The 27,117-nt window shown below is 48.4% G+C and overlaps 2 protein-coding genes across 2 annotated transcripts in view; one reads left to right on the top strand and one right to left on the bottom strand.

The window, feature by feature from the left end:
• The window catches only part of LOC133234162 (myeloid-associated differentiation marker-like), a 58,493-nt gene that overhangs the window by 16,439 nt on the left and 14,937 nt on the right, over positions 1–27,117 (bottom strand). The window lies entirely within an intron of this gene.
• LOC133234163 (myeloid-associated differentiation marker-like) lies at positions 17,949–25,196 on the top strand. Its single transcript, XM_061394389.1, has 2 exons — positions 17,949–18,021; positions 23,776–25,196. The coding sequence occupies exon 2, from the start codon at positions 24,029–24,031 to the stop codon at positions 24,854–24,856; it is 828 nt and encodes a 275-aa protein (XP_061250373.1). The 5' UTR covers positions 17,949–18,021; positions 23,776–24,028; the 3' UTR covers positions 24,857–25,196.

Genomic DNA, 27,117 nt, shown 5'->3' with positions numbered 1-27,117 from the left:
TGATGCAGGTACAGGGAGGTGTTGATGATGCAGGTGAAGATGAAACCAGCCATAAAGGTCTCCAGCACCTTCAGTAGGCCTGGCATGGTGAGCACACAGCAGGAGGTCTCTTTGAACCCATAGGTGATCTGCATGCAGACTACTTACAGGGCATGTAGCACAGATGCCACACAGGGGAACGTAGTGGCACTGATGGCCCAGTCCCGATAAGGACCATCAGGCAGGAACTGGACAAAGGTGACAGAGTAGATGATGGAGGCCGAGAGACAGAGGAGGGTGGTGTTGCACCAGAAGAAAGGAAAGCAGGACGAGAGCTCACGTAAGTCGACTATGGAGATGATGAGGGTCACAATGAAGCAGATGCACCAGAAGGACATGGACCAGTTACCTGTGGCCCCTCTCCACATGCCCATGTCGGCCACCAGAGAGAAGGCCATGCAGGAGGAGAAGAGCTGTGGTGGGCGGAGGCAGAAACAGCAGCACGTGACCTCCAAGAAGCCCCTGTCTCAGGTGTCACCTCAGTGCACATGGGCTGTGCTGGTCTGGCTGGTGGTGGATCGAGTCAGCCTCCTGGAACAGGCTCAGGGCCCTGTGACGGCTGAGGCTCAGGATCTGTGGAGTTGGACCCAATGGTCAGACACTTGGGTAACAACACAGCCGCTCCAGAATGGTTCTCCCCACCCATCACCCTCGGCCTTGTCAGGAGACTGCCTCATCCCAAAATCTCACAGCCATGTTTGATCTGCCCCCAAACCATGAATATTTGGGGCCTCTTGGGCTGCATACCATTATCTTTTGGGGTTGTAAGGTAGAATCATCCTTATGTATAATCTCAAATCTTCAAGTCTCTCAAAATTGAAAACAATTTTTAAAAATTTCATTTTTGTAGCAGAATTTGAGCTGAATGTACATGAGACAATTCATGGTCTCACGGTTCTCCACCTCCCCCTCAGAGAGGACCCAGAAGGCCCTGGTCCCTTCATGCAAGCTTAGTTAGCTCCAGATTAGGGGCACAAACCAGTTTGTACTGGAGGTGGCCCCGAGGATTTGTTTTGTTTTTCTTCATGGTATTTTCTGGAAGACATGATGTAGAATCAGTGTTGTTTTTTCCCTAAGGGTTTGGAAGCTGCAGTGTTTTAATTTCACAAGAAAATCCAGATTTCCTGCTCCTTTAGAAACCTCAGGAGATCTGGTGTCACTGGGCTGTGTTCCCTTGAGGTTGGGGGAGTAGCTGGGGGTGAGCATCGGCTATGCCCTCTTTACTGTTTTCCATTTATACCTTTGTGTAGTTTTCTATATTTCTCTTATTCTCCTGTATAATCGACATAAACAGGGCTATGATCATCTCACATGTGCCTATTTCCCCCTCTTTGGTATGGGCAGGCTTCCTGCCTGCTCACACGAGCGTCCTCCCCTTCATCCAGGGAGCATCCGTGTTCTCAACATCTCGTACAGCCTTCAACACATGTCACAAGCTCTGAAACTGTATTTAGACACATGTTTGCATACATGCACACATGCCTGTAGGGAGTATCTTCCTTATTTTCTGATTTGTAAACATAAGACCGTGCCATGCACACGGCATCTTGCTTTTCCACCACCACCGGCAGGTGCAGCTGGTCTTCTCCAGGGGCCCTAGTCCTCTCCATCCCCTTTACTTACTTCCTTCCCTCCTGGCTCCTGTGGGCGTTTGGACTGACCCCCCTTCTCTAGATCAGTGGACCCTCCCCTGTGAGTCTCAGACACTGGGGGACACAGAATATGACAAGGGGTCCTGGGATCCCTGTGACCACCATACTCTAGAGCAGGAGGTTGGCAAGCTTTTCTGGAACTTTAAAAAAATATGACAAATAATATATTTTTCATTTCTGGAAATTCATTTTGTTCTACTAGGGCTACTGCAGCCAATTACCACAAGCCTGATGGCTTAAAACAACAGAAACGGATTCTCTCACAGTTCTGGAGGTCAGCGTTTTGAAACAAGGTGTCAGCAGGGCTGCTCTGTCTCTGATGCCCCAGGGGAGGGTCCCTCCTTGTCTCTTTTGGCTTCTGGAGGTGCCTTAGCCCATGGCTGTGTTCCTGAACTCAGGCTCGTCTACTCAGTCCTCAAGAAGCCAAACACTAAGACACCAGTGTCCGGCTTTTTCTGGGACAAGGTGCCGCTCCTCTGCTGTGAACACAATCATCACCCACTTCTGTGCATCAGCCCATGTTGGGCGGAGGGTTAGAAAAAATACGAATGAAGGTTTCCACCATTTTTTGTGGATCAACTTGGAAGATGGTTTTTTCCAGTTTAGCAGGTCTACGTTGAGAAGAAGATCGTATGTCCAGTAACAGTTACAGACTTTTCTTCTGCACTGAAACCTCCTGCAGGGAATTGTCTTAGTGGAAATCCACCCCCCTGCCCACCTCCGCCTCCCCGCCCCATGCCATAAGGGACGCACTCTGGCCAAATTGAGTGACCTGTCAGGTCTTAAAGGGAGAGACTACTTCAGAACCCCTTTCTTCTTCAAGCTGTGGTGACGCTAAGGCTGTGCCCCGCCAATACACTAGAACCCCTCCTCTTCCAGAGACTGGAGTTGGGGGGGAGGGGGAGGGGGGTGGCACAGACCAGGACAGCCCCTGCCTGGGGCATCATAGGAACCACAAAGCTGGGGCTGGATCAGTTCACTAAGAAGCTGACCCCTCTTCTCCCTCCCTTGCCTGCAGACTCGTCTGTGAACACGGCAGGCTTTTCACAGTTTACTTTCCTTTTGGCCTTTAATTTGGTGCCCTTGTTGGAAGAATCCTAATTAGGGAGTAACAGGAAGACCTGCGCATAGAGTTCCCTCCCACTTCCGGATCTTGAAAAAAGAGCTCTAACTGCAAAATACTGGAATAATTTAGAGATCCATGCAGGGACCAACACTCTTCCCAACTGAAAACATACATGGGTAAAGTTGTATTGAAAGTAGAAAACCATTTTTTTCTTGATTAGAGGGTCATACCTCCAGTTTTGCCCATCTGCCAAGATGCGTGCCAGTTGTAGAAGGGATGGATGTAGGTCCCCTCCCCCCACTTCACTGGCTCTCCCAGAACAGATTTAAAACAAACAAGCAATTCTTCCTTGGGAAGAGAGTGGTACAGAGTCACAAACAAGCCATTTCCCACTTCTGCAGTCCAACTGGCCCCAGAGTTTCAAAGAGCAAAGAATACACCCAAACAGGTGGGAAGGGGGCTCCTGGGACCCACACCCCTCTACTCACTCAGTCAAGAGCTCCATGCTCCTTCAGAGGCCAGTTTCCTTCTCTTAACAGAAAGTGAAAGCCCCCTGTGAGCAAGGAGTGGGGAGGGTCAGGGCTACTTCCTGAAACGAGCAAGTTCGGCAGCTGCTGGAAAAGACCTATAGATCTTCCTGGGAATAGCTGGCACTCCACCTTATCTTCCCAGTGGCACTCTGCCCCTTGCTCTAGGAAGAAAGGGAGGGGCTGGAGATTTGGGGACCTGACTCCTGCCTGGACACTCAACATTGTCCCCCAAGTCAGGCCCAGCTGCTTGTCGCTGAAGAAGCCAATACAGAGAGCTAAGTCTTGGGTTTAAGAAAAGTAGCTTATCTTAAGGAAGCCGGCAAGAAGGTGTTTTACTGCCCAGAAGAATCAACTCCCAGCAGGGCAAGGCTCAGCCGGGATTTATACAAGGAGGGAGGCAGGAAACGGCTGCAGGCTGCATGCCTGGGGTGCGCTGTGCTTCTATTTTGGGGACTTTACATTAACCCCTGGGCCGCCTTGCTGGATTGAGAAGATGAGTGTGGTCCTTACTTTGTTCAGATCAGCACATCAGTTCTAGTGGTCAGTGGTTGTATATTTTCTAGAGAAAAAAGAATTGAGGCAGAAACAGAGCTTAACTGGCCAAGCAAAACTGAAACTAGAAAACATCAAACTCTGTTTAACTATTCATAAGCCTTTGGTTGAGAAACAAGCAAGGTTACAAACGGGTGCTGGTGACCTGCCTGACCACCATGATCACCATGTACCCGTCCTCAGGCCTGGGCACCAAGCCCATCATGGGCTTCTTCCTCCACTTGGGGCATCTGCTCTCCACCTGTGTGCCCTTCTCGCTGGGGGCCAGTGAAGACACTCTGAAGGGAACGTAATTAACTGGTGCATGTTCATCTGGTGCATCTGGTTCACCGTGACCCTCACCATCTTCATAGTGGAATTCTGTGAGCTCCGGTCCCGCCTCCCCTTCTCCTGGGGCGGCTTTCTCTGTGCCCATGCCTTTTACTTCTCTATCACCTGCCTCTCAAAGACCATCATCTTCGGCGCCACCTACATCAAGTTCTTGCCTCCAGGCTCTGCCCAGAACAGGGTCATCACTGCCACTGCATTCGCCTTCGTGACTGCTGTTCTCTATGCCATTGAAGCGTTCTGCATCATATCCAGCCTGGAGGCATGGTCTGGTTCAAGCCAGCCTTCCCGGGCCTGCGCAGGAGGGCAGAGAACTATGCTGACTGGCTCATCATCGCCTTCATCAGCAGCCCCCACCAGTATCAGCATCAGCCAGCCCTACGTTCGTGGTTGTGTACTTCATATGCTTCCTCCTGGAAGGAGCTGTGAACTTCATAGTGAAGCGTTTTGTTCGAGTCAAAGACAAAAAGCTCTGTTCCCTACCGGTATCCTGTCTGAGCAGACGGTACTCTCTGTGCTCCTCTACCCTAGTGCTCTGGTCCTCTGTCAGCTCCACCAGTTCAATAAGAAGCCTGATGGGCAGCCCCAGTGGTCCAGTGATGTGAGCTGCAGCAACAGACACACCTGCTTGGTGTGCGGCTGGGACCAGCGGCTGGCTGTGGCCGTCCTATCCAGCTGCTGCTTGATGTGGCTGACACTGAGTGCCTGGACTGTGAGGCTATTGTAGGGACTAAGAATGCACTTTCTAAATGAGAGGTGTTCTTTATAGAGCTCTGACATCCTCTGATGCCCTCTTCCTGGCCCCCCTCTCCCTTCTCACATCCTTCTCCATGCATCTCACTCTCTTTTGTGTTCCTTCCCACCTTCTGCTCTGTCTTTGTCCTGTTTGGTGTTTGCTCACATTCTGTTTTGCCTTTCTCTTGCTTCTCTCATCTATTCTACACTTTCTGCTTTTTGCCCCTTTTCTGGTCATCCTTGGCTTTCCCATCTCCTGTGTCCTGACCACCTCCCCCATTTTCCTTCTTCTGATCCATCAGGACCTGAGACCCCTTCCTTCTCTGCCCACTGCCTCCTAAGGTGCTGACTCCACATCACACAGCCCTCTGTGCAGCTGTTCACACCCTGGGCCTCTGGAGGGGCCTCGTTGCCAAGCAAGTCTGTCTCACTGGGGGTGTCTTAGTTGGTGTGTGTGTGTGTTGGAAGGAGGCTGGGGTTGGGGGTGAGTACCAAGGGATATGGCCCACTTCTCCCCAGCGGATGGGATATACTGTCCACCACTCCTTTAAGTTAAACAAAAGTCTGTGCAGGTCAGTAATTTCCAGTGGGAGGAGTCTTGAAGCAGAGATCCTGGTCCCTAGGCCCCAGCTGGTGGTTGGCCCCATCTGACATTGGCTCCAGAATTTTTCCAAGCTTACTGAAACCCACTGCCAGCAGAGCCCATCTTAAAGGAAGCAAAGGCTGAATGCCTCCCCATCCAACTACTCTCTGGGGAATCAAAGTAGGACCTGGTGAATGAACCCCAGAGTCTTGAAGACACCTGCCTGCAGAGTTGGTGAGGGGCAGCGATGTGGCCTTCCTACCTCAGTGATCAAAACAGCAGGTTTTGCCTCTGAAGGGAGAAGGGCATCGCCATTGCCAGCATTAAAGGTGATGTTAGCCTGGGTGTTATAGTTTTCTTAATTTTTATTGTCTCAAGGGCAAAAATTACTGGTTGACTATATTTTTGCATGGAAAGTTTCTATTCAAAACTTTGTTGATGGGTGGTGTTGGATGGCTGGGTATTGCTGATGCCACAGTCGAGGAAACTGTGTTGCTTGAGTTTGTGCTGCACAGACATGTGTTTCTATGTGTCAGCTGTTTTCTCATGCTGCCTCCTGCTTCTCTAGGACCCACATATAATATAATCTAAATAAATGTAAATATACATGGATTTCTTAATTCTCTGGAATTTCTGGATACCATCACCCCTGCTATCAATCATAGATGAAGCCTTGCCCTTTCTCCTACAACTGTAATGCTCTTTTTTAACCTCAATACAAAGATAAAAGAAAAAAACCCACAAACTTGACATATCTAATTGCCCAAATTTTCTCAGAGCTGGGAAGGATGCAGGAGATTTTTATTCTGATGAAAGCCCCCATCTCTGGGAGCCCTTCCCAATGTCTCCACACTCGCACCTTCCCCGGGCCCTGGGGCCATGGCCCAGCCCAAGACAACTAGCAGTTGTGTCCCCAACACTAGACTTTCTGTCCCCTTAGCTCTTAAAGGACGAGACCCTGGAGAACTGTATTTAAAGGTGTGTCCCTGCGTGCATGCCCAGCGCGTGTTTGCCTGTGTATGTGCCTGTATGTCTGTGCTCACAGGTGCATTTGGACCAGCAGCCTTTATAATAACTGGTGGCCAGGAAGCCACCCTTATTGTGTTCAGTCTCGTTTCTCAGCCACAAACCACAGAGCCCAGCATCCTGGAGTCACCAGGACTGGAGGAGTCAGGCATCAGAGCTGTGGTGGGCAGGGGAGGGGGTGGGACAGGGGAAGGCCCCCCTGCTGCCCCTCGCTCCTGTACTGGGATGAAGCATGAGTTCTTCACACAGGGGCAGGTGGGGTGGATGGGGAGGGCTCCAGGACGTGGTTCCCGTGGCAGGCAAATCCTAAGAAGCAAACAAATAAAATTCATATTTTAAGTCAAGACAAGAAAAATTGAAACAAAATTCGTCTCTGCCTGTTTTGACCTCCTCCCTGCCCTGAAGTGTGCAGTGTGCATCTGGAGTATGTGTTAACCAGACCTTCCGAAGGGCAGAAATACCTGACCCAATATAAAGATCCATTTGTGTTCTTCTAACCCTAGCCTTGTGACTTGACATGACACTGCCTCCCTATGACCTTACTAATGTCACTAGCTATATTACTCTTGTCTAGCACTTTATAAGAGTGTTGTTTCTCGCATTAACAAATGTGTCATTGAGCCTCTGATAAACATGGTGATGACCAGGTGACCTTACATACAGTTTTATAAGATCCATGACTCGAAATATGGGAAGAAGCAACAGGAGGGAACCATTTCTGAGAGCCGGACAGACAAGTGAGACAATTGTTCTGGAGGATTTTGGCTACTGATACCAGAACTAGAAGAAGAATTGCACACCCAGTGGCCCATCAATGGAATCCTCCCCTGACCTGGGAAAATTCCTCCCAAACCTTGATTGCAATTAAGATGGAAACAAATAGATTGTGTGATAAAGAATGTTGCCCACCACTGAGGTCTTCCAAAATCAAGTCACTGGCTGCTGCAATTCACTCACCTGCAATCCACTCTGGAAAGAAGTCGTGAAAAAGGTCAGGATTGTACTTTGTACTCTGAGAAAACTGGCAGAACCTGCCCTCACATACTTGGATATTTCAGGAGACTTTTCTATGAACCCAGTTTTCTGCATCTGTTCATGCTTGGGAAGCACTAAAAGCATGAACCATGATATCTGTTCTTCCTGAGTGAAGCAACCTTCTACCAAAGCGTAGGCTGGTTTCATGTCCTTCCCCAAATCACTTAAACATTGACCTCCAAACCAAACCTAATCTCCTCAAAACAGCTCTTGGAGCGTCTTGAGAGACTGTCTCCCCAGTTAAACTTCTCAGGTTGGTTCCAATAAAATTTCCAGTTCTTTCTTAGGTTGTCTGACTATTGGCTAATTTTTTATCCACAAAAGCAAGTATGCGTTGACCTCCGCAAGTCTCAGTGCAGGAACCTCAGATTCTTATATTTTTCTAAATCAAATTGAACACAACCCTGGGACCTCACTTCTCAGGAGGATGCAAATGTCTCTGTGCTTCAGTAAAAGAATTGTCTAGGGTGGGCTCACCTGAGGGGCTCGCTGTCCAAGCCTCGTGGTTCACGGGGGGCAGCTGGTCAATTCCTCCTGTTGAGAGATTAAGGGGCATTTGTCACAATTCCAATGGTGCTCCAATTCCTCACTGTGGCCCTCAAAAGAAAGTGTAATGATCCTGTATTTAGTCCAACCCTCTAGTCTTAGGGTATTCCCTGGTGGCTCAGATGGTAAAGAATCCTTCTGCAATGCAGGTCGACCTGGGTTTGATCTCTGAGTTGGCAAGATCCCCTGGAGATGGGTTGTCAACCCCCTCCAGTATTCTTGCCTGGGAAATCCCTCGGACAGAGGAGCCTGGTGGGCTGCAGTCCATGGGGCCGCAAAGTGTCAGACATGACTGAGTGAGATACACTTAGTCTTCTCTTCATAGAGGAGGAGCAGCTGGACGCCAGGGAGGGGCAGGACTTGTCCAAAGTCACCCTGTGTGTGGCAGAGTCAGAGTCAGGACCAGGTGTCCTGTTGCCAGGCTGGCTGTCTGGCCACGGCCCCATACTGCTTGTTATAAGTGTGGCAGCAGCATCCTCCAGGCTGGGATTCTGCCCCGTCCACCCTAGTCCTGCACAAACTTGCCCCATCCCCCTGAGGAGGGCACTCACTGCTGCTGAGTCAGTTTCCTCATCTGCTAGATGGGGGAGGGGTCCCAGAGACCCTGGTCCTTCCCAGCCCCCCTCTTCCCGGGGCCCCTGGACTTGCCAGTCCTGGAGACTCAGACGTGGAGATGGAGCCGGCTCCCTCCCGTCTGTCCCCCTTCTCCACCCTCTCTGCTTGTTTCCTCTCGGCTGCTGGGTCCTGTTTATTGGTCACATCCTTCCTGACTAAACACACCCTCCTTCCCCATGACCACTGCTTGGTGGGGAACATGCTTCTCTTTCATAACATGAGTTTCCTTAATCCCTTTCCTGGGGTCCAACTCTCCAGTGATTCTTGTCAAAAACACAAACTGCTTCTAGGCACCCCCACAGTCTGAGGTCTCCCAGACTTCCTTGTTCCCACACATTCTTGACTTTCCACTTTTTCAGATCCAGCTCAGCAGCCAGAATGCTCTTGCCTTATTTAGGGAGCTTGTGTTTCCTTTGGGAAAAGCAAATTCCTTCCTGCTGTGCATATAGAGGGCTGACCATAAGCAGGGGAAGATGAAACAGAAGCCCAGAGTGAAGAGAGGCAGATCTGGGGTCTGCGACTGGATTCACAGTCACATCTGCTCTGACTCGAGAGCAGACAGGCTCGGGGAGGAGCTGAGAGATGCCCACACAGGCCTGTCTCCAAAGGCAGAGAGAAGGGAGGTGACTTGGGTCCAGAGGTCTCAGGAGGGAGAGCTGGGGACCCGAAACCCACCTACTTGGTGACCACGGCCTCCCCCAGCCCTTCAACACACACAGTTCATGGAGAAGACCTCCCAGTACCCAAGCCTCAGGCCCTTCCCTTGCTCCCTGTCTGGCCTGGGCTTCTTGTCTCCTGGGGCAGCAGTCAGAGGCTCCCTCCTCAGCCGGCCAGAGCGTCCTCTGCACAGGGTGACTCCAGCTGACGCCCCCAGACTATGGCCTGAGCCGCATCCAGAACACAGCCTGGGGCACAGATGTTCCCGTTTTCTGGTCCTGGAGCAGCTTCTTGGAAAAATCACAGAATCAGCCTCCTCAGTCTTCCTCTGAGTGGGGAGAGTTGGGGCCGTTCCCTCCTGTGTCTCAGGCACCTGGTTATCTGCCCTGGGTGCTAGTGCAGACGGCCGATCATGAGGCCCTTGTCTGTGTGGTTGGCTCCTGTCTAAAAGTGCCTGTTGGGGGGCAGGTGAGCTGAAGAGAAACAAGGGGGCTTTAATCAACCCCTGTGAAGTTTCTCCCTGCTGTCTCCGGACTTTTCTGGCTGGCTACTTCCCTTTTCAACAGGAAATAGGTAGTCTGACTGAGACAGGGGTGCTGCTGTAGGACCTCTGAATGAGGTACTGCAGCCAGAGCAGGACAGACAGGAGCCAGGAGGTTATACCTGGATCTGAGAGAAGAGGGAACGGGCTCAGCATTTCCCGAGGTTCTTGCTGAGCTTTGGGGGAGACAGATCTGTATTCAACACAGGCTCTCTCAGAGAGTAACTGTGTGATCTTGAGGAAAAAAACATAATGTGCTCTCTGAGCCTTTCATCATCTCTTAAATGGGGATGACAATAATAATATCCTTGAAAATGAAATAGTGATAATAAGTCACCTAGTCAGACTGGTGGTATGTTTTGTCGCTCAGTCATGTCCACCTCCGTGCGACCCCTTGGACTGTATCCCGCCAGGCTCCTCTGTCCAAGGGGATTTTCCAGGCAAGAATACTGAAGCAGGTTGTCATGCCCTCCTTCAGGGGATCCTTCTGACCCAGGGATTGAACCCAGGTCTCCCACATTGTATGTGGATTCTTTACCATGTGAGCCACCAAGGAGGTGCTGGACCTCCTTGTTGTTTGTTTGCACCCTGTTGGTGCAAAAAATATTGGCTGTTTTATCTTTCTGGAATTCAAGGTACAAATTAATGTCAATCAGGGTACAAGATCCTGCACCCACATGACTGGGTTCAAATCCCAGCTCTGCCACTTCCTACTTGTGTGATCTTGGTCTAGTTACCCACTGTGTGTCTGTGATAATGGGGACACTGAGTGCATAGTTCATGGGCTGCTGGGAGGAACAAAACATCCAGAACAGTGGTTACCCTGCAGTGTGTGCTGTGTGTGACACCTCTCTTAACTTTTATGTCAATACCTGCCCTGTTGGCCCATGGCAAATGTTTCTGAAATGAATACAAGTGCTTACAGCTCAGACTGTAGCCTGGACCTACCAACTGGCATGCATTCCATCCCTTCTGCTTTTTAGGGGAATATTTGAGAATCTCTGAATCATGTTTTGTCCCATTTAATCCTCCTAACAACACTTGACCTTCTGTGATGGATATCTCCATGGAGGAAAATCACTGAGGACCTGACCTCAGCACTATATTTGAGGACAATCCCATAATGTGTGCAACCTGGGGAGAGACTGGGCCTGACCCTCAATAAGAAAGAAAAGGCAAGGAAAGTGCAGTCGCTCAGTCGTGGCCAACTCTTTGCGACCCCATGGACTGTAGCATCCCAGGCTCCACTGTCCATGGGGATTTCCAGGCAAGGATACTAGAGTGGGTTGCCATTTCCTTCTCCAGAGTCTCTTCCTCATCCAGGGATCGAACCCAGGTCTCCCACATTGCAGGCAGATGCTTTACTGTCTGAGCCATCAGGGAAGCCTCAAGAAAGAAAAGGCCAGATAAATATTGGACCTGCCCCACAAATGGGGCCTGGACACACAAGAACAGGTATACACAGAAACAAAGAGAGACCAGAATTCCTTCTGCAGGGCCTGCAGAGCATCCAGTGTGCTTCCAGTGGCCACGGGGCCTGGACCAAGTGCCCTTGGCTGTGAGCTGGCTGTCCAGCACCCTCATTTCTGGTCTGAGCCTGTTCTCAGGCTGGTCCCTCTCTAGCAGTTCTGCAAGCTATCCAGTATCCTTCTAGTACAGTTGTTCTCTGCTTATGCTGCCAGAGATGTCTCTGGAGGGTACAGTTAACAGCCTTTATGACTAAAAGCAGGAGCTATTATCTCCATTTTCTGGATGAGCAAACTGAGACCTAGAGTAGCATAGACTGAGCACAGGTCTACTGTGAGCCCGGCTGAACTCAGGTCTCAGTTGAGGGTTGGGGGGTGGTGTGTAGACATATAAGGTGAAAGGCTCTGAGATGACCAAGAGAACTGGAAACAGTTGTCAGTGGCTGGAGGCAGGGGAGGAGGCTGGAGAGGAAGAAAGGGGTCTGATCTTGCAGGGCTTTGGAGGTGGGTGATGTTGTGGAGTCTGTGTTCCATCCTAAGGGAGCAAACAGAAATCTTCAGAGTATCGTACTTTGACTTTACTCCAAACCAGTCTTTGAGGGAAAGGATGGAAATAGAGGAAGCATCTAGAAGCTTATGGCAGGAGTACAGGTGAGGGGATGGATGGATCTGGACCAGGTGGTCTAAAGATGAAGAAGAGTGGGTGGGTTCAGGAGCATTTTGTGAAGAGCATCTGGGAAGGTGGTGCCATTGACTGAGATGGAAAGATGAGGAAGGATCAGTGAGTGATGGGAGCAGGGGATTGAAGAGGTGGGACTGGACCTACGGAGTGTGATGTGTCCCGAGACATCCGGTGGGGGAGATCAGGAGGCAGGTGTATATGACTCTGGATCCCAGTAGAGATCGGCTCTGGAGACAGGAACTGGGGAGCTGTCCTCCCTTGGCCTATACTCTTCTTTCAGTTTCTTCTTAAACGTCACATCCATGGAGCAGCCTTGCCCCACTGCCACCAACAGGCACTCGAATAACCCTTCTTACCTGTGTTTCCTTTATCATGGCATTAATAGCCCACTGACTGATGTTATGTATTGATGTGCACGTCTCCTGTGCTAGAGTGCAAGCTCTATGAGGCCGGAACTCTTGGTTCTGTTCTCTGCTCTCTATCCAGTGTCTAGAATAGGGCCTGGCACACACACACTTGGGGAACAAGAGTATTTATTGATGAGTGGAATCTTAAAGTCATCGGACTGAATGAGGAAAAAAAGACTCCCAGAAAAAAGGTGGTCTGGGCCCAAGTCCTGAGCAGATGGTTCCTTCCTGTTGCTTATTCCCGTATCTGTAGCTGTTGTTGTGGTTTAGACGCTAAGTCGTCTCTGATCTTTGAGACCAATGGACTGTAGCCTGCCAGATTCCTCAGTCCTTAGGGTTTTCCAGGCAAGAATACTGGAGTGCGTTGCCATTTCGTTCTCCAGGGCATTTTCCAGACCTAGGAATCAAACCCGAGTCTCCTGCATTAGCAGGCAGGTTCGTTACCACTGAACCATATGGGAATAGTCACTGCATTACAATCCTGGATCTTATAAAACTATATATACTATATGAATCATTTCAAGAGGCCTAGTCACCATTATTTTTTCATCACATTCTTTATCACACATCTGTTAATACAAGAAATAAGGCATGAATCTTTAAAATAAGCAGAGCACAAGTAATACAGTTAGAGACATTAATCAGGTCCTAAGTAAGTTAGCAGTGCTATCTTCTAAGGAGTTACATGGCTTCCTCTAGAAAATGTCACCCTTGTGGTGAAATGGGTATTTCTTCCCTTGAAGAGGTCTGGTTAAGGCACAATGCAGATGAAATATGTACACTAGAGAAGAGGGAAGAATCTGACAGAGACAGACCAAAAATGTTCAATTTAAATTTTTTTTGTCTTGTCTTAAAATAGGAATTTTATTTCATTGTTGCTTAAGATTTTCCTGCCACAGGGACCACCTCCTAGAAGTCCTTCCCTTCCATCCGTCCAGCCCCTGGGTGAGGATCACACGCTTCACCCCAGTACAGGAGTGAGGGGCAGCAGTGGGGTCCCTCCCCTCCCCTCTCCTCCCCCGCAGCTCTGCTTGTCTGGCCCCTCTGGCCTGGTGATGCTAGGATGCTAGGGTTGAGGCTTTGTGGCTGCGAACAGGAGAAGAAGGCTTGTGGTGAATTTCTCATCACCAGTTACTATATAGGGCTGTTGGTGTCATCGCAGGGTGGCATATGAACTTTTATGCAGAGTATGTCATGAGAAACGCTGGGCTGGAGGAAGCAAGCTGAAATAAAGATTGCTGGGAGAAATTGCAATAACCTCAGATATGCAGATGACACTACCCTTATGGCAGAAAGTGAAGAAGAACTAAAGAGCCTCCTGATGAAAGTGAAAGAGGAGAGTGAAGTGAAAAAGTTGGCTTAAAGCTCAACATCAGAAAACTAAGATCATGGCATCCGGTCCCATTTCTTCATGGCAAATAGATGGGGAAATAGTGGAAACAGTGGCTGATTTTATTTTTTGGAGCTCCAAAATCACTTCAGATGGTGATTGCAGCCATGATATTAAAAGATGCTTGCTCCTTGGAAGGAAAGTTATGACCAACCTAGACCTCATATTAAGAAGCAGAAACATTACTTTGTCAACAAAGGTCCATCTAGTCAAGGCTATGGTTTTTCCAGTGGTCATGTATGGATGTGAGAGTTGGACTATAAAGAAAGCTGAGTGACGAAGAATTGATGCTTTTGAACTGTGGTGTTGGAGAAGACTCTTGAGAGTCCCTTGAACTGTAAGGAGATCCAACCAGTCCATCCTAAAGGAAATTGGAAGGACTGATGTAGAAGCTGAAACTCCAATATTTTGGCCACATGATGCGAAGAGCTGACTCATTTGAAAAGACCCTGATGCTGGGAAAGATTGACGGCAAGAAGAGAAGGGGACGACAGAGGATGAGATGGTTAGATGGCATCACCGACTCAATGGAAATGAGTCTGGTAAACTCCGGGAGTTGGTGATGGACAGGGAGGCCTGGCGTGCTGTGGTTCATGGGGTTGCAAAGAGTCGGACACGACTGAGCGACTGAACTGACTGACTGACATGAGCACGCACACATGTACACGCACAGGTGCACTGAACTCCATACCAGTACACATCTTTAAAGAGAGGCCTTGAGGTGCCGTCATGGCCCCTTTAAGAAGTAGTGGGCAGGATGTTGACATTGGGGTGGGGCCCAACCTCTTGCCTCACAGGCTGAGCCACATCCCCAGGCTCTGGTCCAGATGGAGGTGGAGAGTCAGTGGGAGTGGTTCTCAAAAACATAAATTTGGTGAGGGTGAAAACTGACTAGGGCTCTTTTGAGTTCTAGGTCAATTTGGGGTATTAAAATATGTGGATTTGTTGGGGCTTTTTTTTTTTTTTTTAAACTTTACAAAATTGTATTAGTTTTCCCTTTCATCTTTATATGCATGCTAAGTGGCTTCAGTCTTGTCCAACTCTTAGTGACCCATGGACTGTAGCCCACCCAGCTCCTCTGTCCATGGGATTCTCCAGACAAGTGTACTGGAGTGGGAGGCCATGCCCTTCTCCAGGGGATCTACCTTACCCAAGGATCAAACTGGCATCTCTTGCATTGTCTCCTGCATTGCCCATGCATTCTTTACTGCTGAGCCATGGACGATGCTCTTTATCTTTATACTGAGATAAAAGAACATTAAGTGTGTGAGAAAAAGTATAAGGCTTTTCCCGATGATTGACAACAGGGGCTCATGGAAACAAAAAGATCTAGAAAAAAAATTTTTAATTATATATTTATTTTACCTGATTCCAGAAACTCAGGAAGCAGCAGCAGAAAGCAACAGGTACACAGAAACACACACACGTGTCACCTCACACTCAAGCAATGCAATTCCTTTGGCAGTGGAAGCAGCAACAACCACCCCACCCCCACCCCCAAACCACCTGCCTAAGAAATTCTGAAAAGAAACTTTCTCTTTAAGAACAAGTCACCCAATAATTATTGGCCTCCTGACCAGAAGATAGGAAAAGAAAGAAAAAAATAATCTCAGGCTAGCATCACATAAGGCTGCAGGGGCCATGCTCTTCTCCCTGCAGAGGCAGGACCTGCAGTTGTGATCACTGAGGCAGGAGGCCATCACTGCCCCTCACCAACACTGCAGACAGGTGTCTGCAAGTCCCTGGGGTTCTTCACCAGCTCCTTTTTCATTTCTCCAGAGACTGGTTGGGGGTGGAAGTCATCCCAAATTCCTTCAAGATGCCCTCTAGGCAGCCAGTGTTGAGTAAGCTAGGAAGAATTTTGGAGCCAATCTCAGGTGAGGCTGAGCATCAGGCTGGGCCCAGGGATCCAAAATCTCTGCTTCAGGACTCTTGCCCATTGGGAATCAGTGACCTCCAGAATGTTTTTTTTTTTTTTTTTTTACTTAAAGGGGAGGTGCACTATACACTGCCTTCTATTGGGAGAAAGGAGGCCCGATGCCTAGCTACCCACCATCACTCCCACCCCAGAAACACACAGCAACTAAGGCACTGCCAGGGGGACAGATATGCTTTGGCAATGAGGCCCCTCCCGAGGCCCAGGGTGTGAACAGCGGCACAGAGGGCTGTGTGCTGCGGAGTCAGCACCGTAGGAGGCGGGAGGGGGCTGTGGGCAGAGAAGGAAGGAGTCTCAGGTCCTGATGGATCAGAAGAAGGAAAATGGGGAGTGGTGGTCAGGACACAGGAGACGAGAAAACCAAGGATGACCAGAAAGGGGGCAAAAAGCAGAAAATGTAGAAAAGATAAGAGTGGAAAAAAAGAAAGAAGCAAAACAGGGCTTGGGCCAACAAAGAAAACAAGAAGACAGAGCAGGAGGGAAGGAAATGGAAAGGGAAGGAGATGAATGGGGAAGGATGTGAGAAGGGAGAGAAAGAACCAGGAAGAGAACATCCCAAGCTCAGTGAAGAAACTGCAGGTGAAAAGAGAAATTGGGAGCCCCGGGGCCCATCCTTAGTCCCTACAGAAGCCTCCAAGACCAAGTACAGCAGGTCAGCCAAGTAAATCAGCAGGTTAGTAGATGTCAAGATGCCCACAGTCCAACCTTCATCCCAGATGCACAGAGCAGGTGAGTTTTTTAACCACAGCAGCTTACACTGCTGGACCTCGGGGGCTGCCCGCTCAGCTTTTCTTCAAAGGGATAGAATGGCCAGAGGACCAGAGAGCTGGTGTAGAGGAGGATGGAGAGCACGGTCTCCATCTATACTAAAGGATGGTCCACAAATATGTGTTTCATTGTCATCCTTGAGCAACAGGGTGGACATGGTCCCCAGGGAGAAGCAGATGGAGCACAGGGTCATTTGTCTTACCATGGCAGAAGTACACTGGAAACGGGTGTCACAGTTTACAAGGATGCTATAAGTGAGAGCAAGAATGACACAGACCAGGAAGATCAACAGGCTCCCAAGCACATCTGGACCAGCAGGCACCGAGCAGGATGTATCACCAGTCAGGGCACAGGTCCAGGCCACTTTGGTGGCATAAAGCACAGAACTGATGAAGGAGAAGGCAGTGGCAGAGATGGCCTGGTTCCAGGTGGGACCCTGGAGCAAGAACTGAACATAGTTGATGATGAAAACAATGAGGCAGCAAAGGGTGAAATAGAAGGCACAGTGGTAGAGAATAGCAGGACAAGGGAAAGTGGGATTGGAGCCCACACAACTCCACTATGAAGACAGTGGAGGGTCCCACCGAAGCAGAAGCACCACAGGATCACAGACCAGTTAACTGTGCACTCACTCCAAGTGTCCATGCTGGCCACCAGCAGGGAGGGCACGCAGGCGGAGAGCAGCTGCCCCAGGTGGAGGAAGAAGCCCACGGTCCTGGAGCCCAGGCCTGAGGAGGTTCTCATGGTGATGGTGACGGTCAGGCAGGTCACCAGCACTGGTGTTGTCATCTTGCTTATTTTACAATAAAATCTGTGAACTACACAGCTCTGGGTTTTGATGGACTGGTTCAGTTTCACTTTGCCTGTTTTGTTCTGTTTCTTTGTTTTTGTTTTTCCAGGAATATATGGCCACTCACCCCTAGAGCAGATGTGCTGATTTGGACAATGTAATGACCACAAACTCAGGTTCTCAGTCCACCAAGGTGCCTTATGCTTAATGCAAAGTCTCCAAAACTAGAAGCACGACACACCCCCAGCACACATCCTGCAACCATTTCCTGTTTCTCTTGCGTAAATCCCAGCTGAACCTTGCAGCGTTGGGCGTTGGTTCCCACCTTCTCCCCTAGTTGCCGGCTTCCTTAAGATAAAGTTACTTTTCTTTCATCCAACACTGACCTCTCTGTATTGTCTTTTCAGCAAACTAATCAGAGCCTGGTGACAGTCAGAGCCTTTGTGCAACCAGGCAGGAGTCAGGTCCCCTAGCCTCTGCCCCTCTAGCTACACTTGAGTTGATGAGGAGGCTGCTGTTGGGAAGGTGGGGAGGATCTACAGGTAAGTTTTACAGCTGCTAAACTCATTAGTTTCTGGAATTTTCCTATCCCTCCCCACTCATTGTGGACAGCCTGTTTTCAGTTTCTGTTGAGAGAAGGAAACTGGCTTCTGAAGGAGCTGCTGAGCTCTTGACTGAGTGAGTAGAGGGTCGTGCACCCCGGAAGCCCCCCATTTCTACCCATTTGGACATAATCTTTGCCCTTTAGAACTCAGACATAAAGAATCTGCCAGCAATGCAGGAAACGAGAGTTTGATCCCCAGATTGGGAAGATCCCCTGGAGACAAGAATGGCAACCCACTCCAGTATTCTTACTGGAAAATCCCATGGACAGGGAAGCTTGGCAGGCTACAGACCATGGAGTCACAAAAGAGTTGGATATGACTAAGCGGAGACTAACGCCTTCACTTTGAACACCGCAGGAGTGGGAAATGACTCGCTTGCCACTCTGTACTAGTCTCTCCCAGAGAATTAGTTTGTTTGTTTGTAATCTGCTCTAGGGTAACAAGTGATGTGAAGTGCATTGGGGGGCGGGGGAGGGGTGTCTTTATCTATCCCTTCTAGAAGTTCACTGGGACGCATCTTAACAGATTGGCAAAACCAGAGCTATAACCCTATAACCAAGAAAAAAGAGGTTTTTAAATTATAATACAGCCTGGATCACATATGTTTCTGATTCTGAAAAGCAGTAGTCCCAGGTGGGTCTCTAAATTACTCCCCTATTTTGCAGTTAGAACTGATTTGTCGGAGATCTGATTAAGTGGGAGGATATTCCATATTTGAGCCTTCCTGTTACTCATAATAAGGATTTTTTCCAACAAGGGCACTAAATTAATTGTACAAAAGGGAAACTAAAGTGTGAAAAGCCTGCACTCTTTACAGAGGAGTCTGCAGGCAAAGGAGGGAGAAGAGGGGCCAGCTTCTTAGGGAACTGACTCCACCCCGACCTCTGGGGTTCCTATCCCGATGGCCCAGGTAGAGGTTGCCCCGAGGTCTGTGCCCGGCTCCCCGAGTCTCTGGAAGAAGGAGGGGTCCTAGTGTTAGGGCAGGGCACAGCCTTAGCGTCACCACAGCATGAGGAAGAAAGGGGGTCTGAAGTAGTCTCTCCCTTTAAGACCGTCAGGTCACTCAGCTTGGCCTCCATGTGTCCTTGAGGGTGGGTGGGGTTGGATTTCCACTAAGATAGTTCTCGGTAGGAGGACAGCCCGGTGGCTATTATTGGACTTACACTGTTTTCAACCTCAGACCTACTAAACTGGACAATTGCCAATCCTCTTTACAGAGATTATCCACAAAAAATGGTGGAAACATTTATTATATTTTTCAACCCACTGCCCATCATGGGCTGATGCACAGATGTGGGTGGTGATTGTGTTCACAGCAGAGGTGCAGCACTTTGTCCCAGGCAAAGCCCAACATTCATCTCTCAGTGTTTGGCCTCTTGAAGAATGAGCAAACAAGCCTGAGTTGGATAACACGGCTAAGGGGTCTCCAGAAGCTAAAAGAGACAAAGAGGGACCTCCCCTGGGGCATGAGAGACCACAGTCCTGCTGACACCTTGTTTCAAAACGCTGACCTCTGGAACTGTGAGAGAACACATCTCTGTTGTTTTAAGCCACCAGGCTTGTGATAATTCACTGCAGTAACCCTAGGAAATCAAGATGAATTTCCAAAAATAAAAAGTATATTCTTTGTCATATTTTTTTTTAAAGTTTTCGGAAAAGCTTGCTGACCTCCTGCCCTAGAGCATGGTGGTCACATGGATCCCAGGACCTCTTGTTATCTCCTGTGTCCCCCAGTGTCTGAGACTCACGGGGAAGGGTCCACTGATCTAAAGAAAGGTGGTGAGTCCAAACGCCCCCAGGAATGAGGAGGGAAGGAGATAAGTAAAGGGGATGGAGAGGACTAGGGCCCCTGGAGAGGACCAGCTGCACCTGTCGGGTGTGGTAGAAAAGCAAGATGCTGTGTGCATGACATTGTCTCATGTCTATAAAATGGAAAAAAAGATATAGATACTGCCTCAAACCATATTTGCATGTATGTACACATGTTTCTACATATGATTTCAGAGCCCATGAAATGTGCTGAAGGCTGTACATGAGGTTGAGGACATGGATGGAAGGGTGGATGCTCGGGTGAGCAGGAGGAAGACTGGCCATGCCTAAGAGGGGAAACCAGGACATGGGAGATGATCATACTCCTACTTTATATCAACTATACATGAGAAGGGACTTCCCAGGTGGTACTAGTGATAAAGAACCCACCTGCCAATGCAGGAGACGTAAGACATGGGTTCAATCCTTGGTCAGGAAGATCCCCTGGAGGAGGGCAACACACTCCAGTATTATTATTATTTTTAATTTATGTATTACTCCAGTATTCTTGCCTAGAGAATCCCATGGACAGAGGATCCTGGTGGGCTACAGTCCATAGGGTTGCGAAGACTCAGACACAGCTGAAGCAACTTAGCATGCATGCGTACATGAGAAGAAGTAAACCACACAAAAATATGAATGGAAAACAATATAGAAGCCATCCACAGTACAATCCACAATCCCTTTTTTCAAACCCTTTTTTCTAAGGGTCTGAAAGCACCTTATAAACAAACATATTACTGTTTTTGTACTGAACCTTTGAACGTTCACACTAAGTGAAATAAAGACTCTAAATTTTCTCCTACCATCTTGTTGGGGCTTCTCCTTTGCCCTTGGATGTGGGGTATCTTTTTGGTTGGATCCAACATCTCCTGTTGATGGTTGTTCAGCAATGAGTTACCAATTCTGGAGTTCTCAAGGGAGAAAATGAGTGCACAACCTTCAACTCCACCATCTTGTTGTCGACTCCTGGAATGGGCAAATTTAATTCAGATGACCATTATATTTACTACTGTGGGCAAGAATCCCTTAGAAGAAACGAAGTAGCCATCATAGTCAACAAAAGAGTCCAAAATGCCATACTTGGGTGCAATCTCAAATACGACAGAGTGATCTCTGTTCGTTTACAAGGCAAACCATTCAATATCACTGGGATCCAAGTCTATGCCCCAACCACTAATGCCAAAGAAGCTGAAGTTGAATGGTTCTATGATGACCTACCAGACCTTCTAGAGCTAACACCAAAAAAAAGATGTCATTTTCATCATAGGGGACTGGAATACAAAAGTAGGAAGTCAAGAGATACCTGGAGTAACAGGCAAGTTTGGCCTTGGAGCACACAATAAAGCAGGGCAAAGGCTAACAGACTTTTGCCAAGAGAACATACAGGTCATAGCAAACACTCTACTCTTCCAACAACACAAGAGATGACTCTACACATGGACATCACCAGATGGTCAATACAGAAATCAGATGGATTATATTCTTTGCAGCCAAAGATAGAGAAGGCCTATACACAGTCAGCAAAAATAAGACTGGGAGCAAATTGTGGTTCAGATTATGAACTCCTTATTGCCAAATTCAGACTTAAACTGAAGAAAGTACGGAAAACCACTAGACCATTCAGGTATGACCTAAATCAAATCCTTTATGATGATACAGAGGAAGTGACAAATAGATTCAAGGGGTTGGGTCTGATAGAGTGCCTGATGAACTATGGACAGAAGTTCATGACATTGTACAGGAGGTAGTGATCAAGACCATCCCCAAGAAAAAGAAACACAAAAAGGCAAAATGATTGTCTGAAGAGGCCTTACAAATAGCTGAGAAAAGAAGAGAAGCTAAAGGCAAAGGAGAAAATGAAAGCTATACCCATCTGAATTCCAAAGAATAGCAAGGAGAGATAAGAAAGCCTTCCTCAGTGATCAGTGCAAAGAAACAGAGGAAAACAATAGAATGGGAAAGACTAGAGATCTCTTCAAGAATATTAGAGATACCAAGGGAATTTTTCATGCAAAGATGGGCACAATAAAAGACAGAAACGGTATGGACTTAACAAAAACAAGGTATTAAGAAGAGGTTGCAAGAATACACAGAACTATACAATAAAAGAACTTAATGACCCAGATAACCATGATGGTGTGATCACTCACCTAGAGCCAGACATCCTGGAGTCCATAGTCAAGTGGGCCTTAGGGAGCATCACTACAAACAAAGCAAGTGGAGGTGATAGAATTCCAACTGAGCTATTTCAAGTCCTAAAAGGTGATGCTGTTAAAGTACTGCACTCAATATGCCAGCAAATTTGGAAAACTGTGGCCACAGGACTGGAAAAGGTCAGTTTTCATTCCAATCCCAAAGAAAGGAAATGCTGAAGGATGTTTAAACTACCATACAATTGCACACATCTCACATGCTAGCAAAGTAATGCTCAAAATTCTCCAAGCCAGGCTTCAACAGTATGTAAACTGAGAACTTCCAGATGTTCAAGCTAGATTTAGAAAAGGCAGAGTAACCGCTCTGGTGGTTTCAAATTGCCAACATCCGTTGAATCACCAAAAAAGAAAGAGAGTTCCAGAAAAACATCTGCTTTATTGACTATGCCAAAGCCTTTGACTGTGTGGATCACAAAAAACTGGAAAATTCTGAAAGAGATGGAAATACCAGACCACCTGACCTGCCTCCTGAGAAATCTGTATGCAGGTCAAGAAGGAACAGTTAGAACCGGACATGGAACAATGAACTGGTTCCAAATTGAGAAAGGAGTACATCAAGGCTGTATATTATTTAACTTATATGCTGAGCACGTCATGTGAAATGCTGGGCTGGATGAAGCACAAGCTGGAATCAAGATTGCCGGGAGAAATATCAATAAACTCAGATATGCAGATGACACCACCCTTATGGCAGAAAGTGAAGAGGAACTGAAGTGCCTCTTGATGAATGTAAAACAGGAGTGAAAAAATTGGCTTGAAACTCAACATTCAGAAAACTAAGATCATGGTATCTGGTCTCCTCACTTCATGGAAAATAGATGGGGAAACAAAGGAAACAGTGACAGACTTTATTTTCTTGGGCTCCAAAATCACTGCAGATGTTGACTGCACCCATGAAATTAAAAGCCGCTTGCTCCTTGGAAGAAAAGCTATGGCAAACCTAGACAGAGCATTAAAAAGCAGAGTCATTACTTTGCTGACAAAGGTCCACATGGTCAAAGCTATGGTTTTTCCAGTAGTCATGTATGGATGTGATAGTTGGACTATAAACAAAGCTGAGCGCCAAAGAATTGATGCTTTTGAACTGCGGTGTTGGAGAAGACTCTTGAGAGTCCTTTGGACTGCAAGGAGATCCAACCAGTCAGTCTTAAAGGAAGTCAGTCCTGAATATTCATTGGAAGGACTGATGCTGAAGCTGAAACTCCAGTACTTTGGCCACCTGATGAGAAGAAGTGACTCATTTGAAAAGACCCTGATGCTGGGAAGGATTGAAGGTGGGAGGAGAAGGGGATGATAGAGGATGAGATGGTTGGATGGCATCACAGACTTGATGGCCATAAGTTTAAGCAAGCTCCAGGAGTTGGTGATGGACAGGGAGCCCTGGCTTGCTGCAGTCCATGGGGTCGCAAAGAGTTGGACACAACTGAGCGACTGAATTGAACTGACCTGATAAATTTTCTCATGTCTGTTCAGGAAGATTCTCTAGCCAAAGGAATTTATAAAAGTTCTTCTTTTCTTTTTGGAGCCTTAAAATGTTCAGATTGTGGATAAGGGCCACATTCCACGGTATCTCCAAAAATAGTGGCGCACAGCCAAAGAGATAAAAAGGCTTTATGGCTTGAGGCAAAACCAACTGGGCTGTGAGGTTTGGAATGGGATAGTCTTGACAGAGTCAGACATGACTGAAGCGACTTAGCAGCAGCAGCAGCAGCAGTCTTCTTACAAGGTCAAGGGTGATGGGTGGGGAATATAGTTCTGGAGCTGTTGCCCAAGTGATTGAGTTATTGGTTCTAACTCCACAGATCCTGAGCCTCAGCAGTCACAGGCCCCGAGACTTTTCAAGGCATCTGATTTAATCCGCCTCCAGAGTGTACGTTGGCTGGTGGGTCCTCAGTGAAGACCACTGCCATATTGGCGACGGGACTTGCCTGACCATCACAACATCATGTCCACCGTAGGACATCCCCAGAAAAGTGTGGCTTGTACATTGTGTTCAGCTGCCTCCACGTGCCACAGCTGGTCTGCATCATCTCGGCTTTCTTCCTAGTGCTCGACATGGGGATTCGATGGGGGGACATAAGTAGCTGGATCATGTTCAGCTGGTGCTTCTGTATCATCGGTACGCTCACCATCGTCATACTGGAATTATATAGGTTCCCGACCGACTTTCCTTTCTGCTGGTACAACTTCTCCATCACCTATGCCTGCTACGCTGCCCTTATCTGCCTCTCAGCCTCCATCTTCTACCCCATCACCTACATCAAGTTCTTGCCTTATGATGCCACCCGAAACCGGGCCATCGCTGCCACTGTGTTCTCCTGCATCGCCTGTGTGGTTTATGTCATGGAAGTGGCCTGCGTATGGGAATGCTACAAGCTGAAGGAGATCCCCTGCTACGTGCACACCGTGCCAGGCCTGCTGAAGGTGCTGGAGACCTTTGTGGCCTGTGTTATCTTTGCCTTCCTCAGCAACACCTCCCTGTACATAGACCAGCCAGCCCTGGAGTGGTGCGTGGCCGTGTATTCCATCTGCTTCATCCTGGCAGTTCTGGCCATGCTGATGGACCGGGAAGAATGGGAGAACAGGCTGCCCATCTCCTTCCCCGTTTTTCATCTGGGACTGAACTTGCTGTCTATCCTCCTCCACTTCACTGCTCTGGTCCTCTGGCTGCTCTACCAGTTTGATGAGAAGTATGGCGGGCAGCCCCAGCAGTCCAGCGATGTGAACTGCATTGATAGAACTACCCACGGCATGTGCGCCTGGGAGCAGCGCCTGGCTGTGGCCATCCTGACAGCCGCCAACCTGCTGACTTACATGGCCGACCTGGGGTACTGGGCCCACCAGGTTTCTGTAGGGACTGGGGGTCAACCCACAGACTCCTGATCCTCTCTGCTCACAGGAGATCTCTACTGAGCTCTGACATCCTCTGATGCCCTCTTCCTGGCTCTCTCTCCCTCCTCACATCCTTCCCCATTAATCTCACTCTCTTTTCTGTTTCCTTCCCTCCATCTGCTCTGTCTCCTTCCTGTCTTATGTGATAGCCCCCATTCTCTTTTGCCTCTTTCTCTTGCTTCGCTCATCTTTTCTACATTTTCTGCCTTTACCCCCATTCTGACTCTCTTTGTTTTCTCACCTTCTGTGTCCTGACCACCTCTTCCCATCTTCCTTCTTCTGATCCATCAGGACTTGAGACTCCTTCCTCCTCTGCCCACCTCCCCTCCCACCTCCTGAGGTGCGGACTCCACGGCACACGGCCCTCTGTGCAGCGGTCACACCCTCGGCCTCCAGAGGGGCCCCATTGCCAAAGGATGTCTGTCCACCTGGGGGTGCCTTAGTTGGTAATTGTCTGTGTGTTTTTTTGGAGAGTGGAGGCAGGTGGTAAGCAACTGGACACTCTCTCCTGGTGGAGCGTTGGAGGGTGGTGTGCAATGTGCCTCCCCTTTAAATTAAAAAAAAAAAAAAGTCTCTGGAGATCGGTAATTCCCAGTTGGCAAATTTAAAGCACAGACCCTGGGCCCCTGGGCCCCTCCTGGTGCTCAGCCCCACCTGAGAATGGCTCCAGAATTTTTGCAGGCTCACTAAACACCCACTCCCTAGAGGGCATCTTAGAGGAAGCCAGGGGTCAATACCTTCCATCCCAGCTATGCTCTGGGGAATCACAAAAGGAGCTGGTGAAGAACCCTAGGGTTGTGTTGGTGAGGGGCAGCCATGTGGCCCTCCTGCCTCAGTGATCAAAACTGCAGTCCTGCCTCTGCAGGGAGAAGAGCATGGGCCCACCAGCCTTAAAGTGATGTTAGCCTGCTTTTTTTTTTTTTTTCTGTTCTTGTCTTTTTTCTGATTGGGAGGGCAAAAATTACTGGGTGACTCTGTTCTTAAAGGGGAAGCTTCTTTTCAAATTTTCTTGGGCAGGTTGTTTGGAGAGGGGAGGGAGTTGCTGTTCCCATCGTCAAAAGAACTGCATTGCTTGAGTGTGCAGTGACACACAGTTCTTCTTTTTTTTTTTTATAAAGAATTTTTAAAAAAATTATTTATTGATTAAGTTTTTGCTATGCTGAGACTTCGCTGTTGTGAGTGGGCTTTCTCTAGTTGCAGAGCACTGACTCTAGTGTACACAGGTTTCAGTAGTTCTGGCACACGGGTTTAGTCACTCTGCTGCATGTGGGATCTTCGCAGACCAGGGGTGTGCCCTGTGTGACAGGTGTTCTCTATCCACTGTGCCATCAGGGAAGGCCACATGTGTGTTTCTGTGTGCTGGTTGCTTTCTGCTGCTGCTTCCTGGTTCTCTGGGACTCCAGCATAATGTGATCTATAAAATGCATACAATTTTTTTTTTATTCCCAGAGCTTTTGGTTCCCATCAGCCTCTGCTGTCAGTCATTGAGAATAGCATTGTCCCTTCTTCCACATTCATAATGTAGCTTTTCAACCTCATAAAAGTGAAAGAAAAAGACAAAGACAAAAAACTCCAGAACCAAATCCACATAGTCTAATTGCGCCCAACTTGTCTAGAGCTCTGAAGGTCCTAGCCAATTCCCACCCTCACCAAAGCTAGGTCTCTGGGAGCCCCTCCCACTGACTCCCATCCACAACTGGACCAGAGCCTGGGGGTGTGGCCCAGCCTGTGACACAAGAGGTTGGGCTCCACCCCAGTGCCAGCATCTTTTCCTCTAACCTTTAAAGGGGCCATGACAGCACTTGGATGCCTCTCCAGAAAGGTGTGTGCCTGTGTGTATGCTCAGTGCAGGTATGTGTGTATACATGTGTGTGTGACCATGTGCTTCCCTGCATTGAGACCACAGCCCTTTACAGTAACCGGTGGCTGTGAAGGCCCCTCAATCTCCTGTCCTCAATGACAAAGCCTCGAGCTCAGCCTCCTAGAGTCACCAGGGCCAGAGGAGCCAGAAAAGCAGAGCTGTTGGGGAGGGGAGGGGAAAGACCCCCCTCTGCTGCCCCTCATTCCTGTACTGGGATGAAGCATGTGATCTTCACCCAGAGGCAGGTGGGGTGCAGGGGGAGGGCTCCCAGGAGGCCGTCCACATCACGGTGAAATCCTAAGAAGGACTGAAATAAAAGTTGTATTTTAAAGCAAGATAAGAAAAATTTAAAAATAAAAATTTTCTCTGTCTTTTTCGGCCTCTTCCCTCC

The sequence above is a fragment of the Bos javanicus genome, chromosome 21 (genome assembly GCF_032452875.1).
Source record: "Bos javanicus breed banteng chromosome 21, ARS-OSU_banteng_1.0, whole genome shotgun sequence".
Lineage (NCBI taxonomy): Eukaryota > Metazoa > Chordata > Mammalia > Artiodactyla > Bovidae > Bos > Bos javanicus.
The sequence above is the reverse complement of the archived record's forward strand: the minus strand, read 5'-3'. Positions and strand labels throughout refer to the sequence as shown.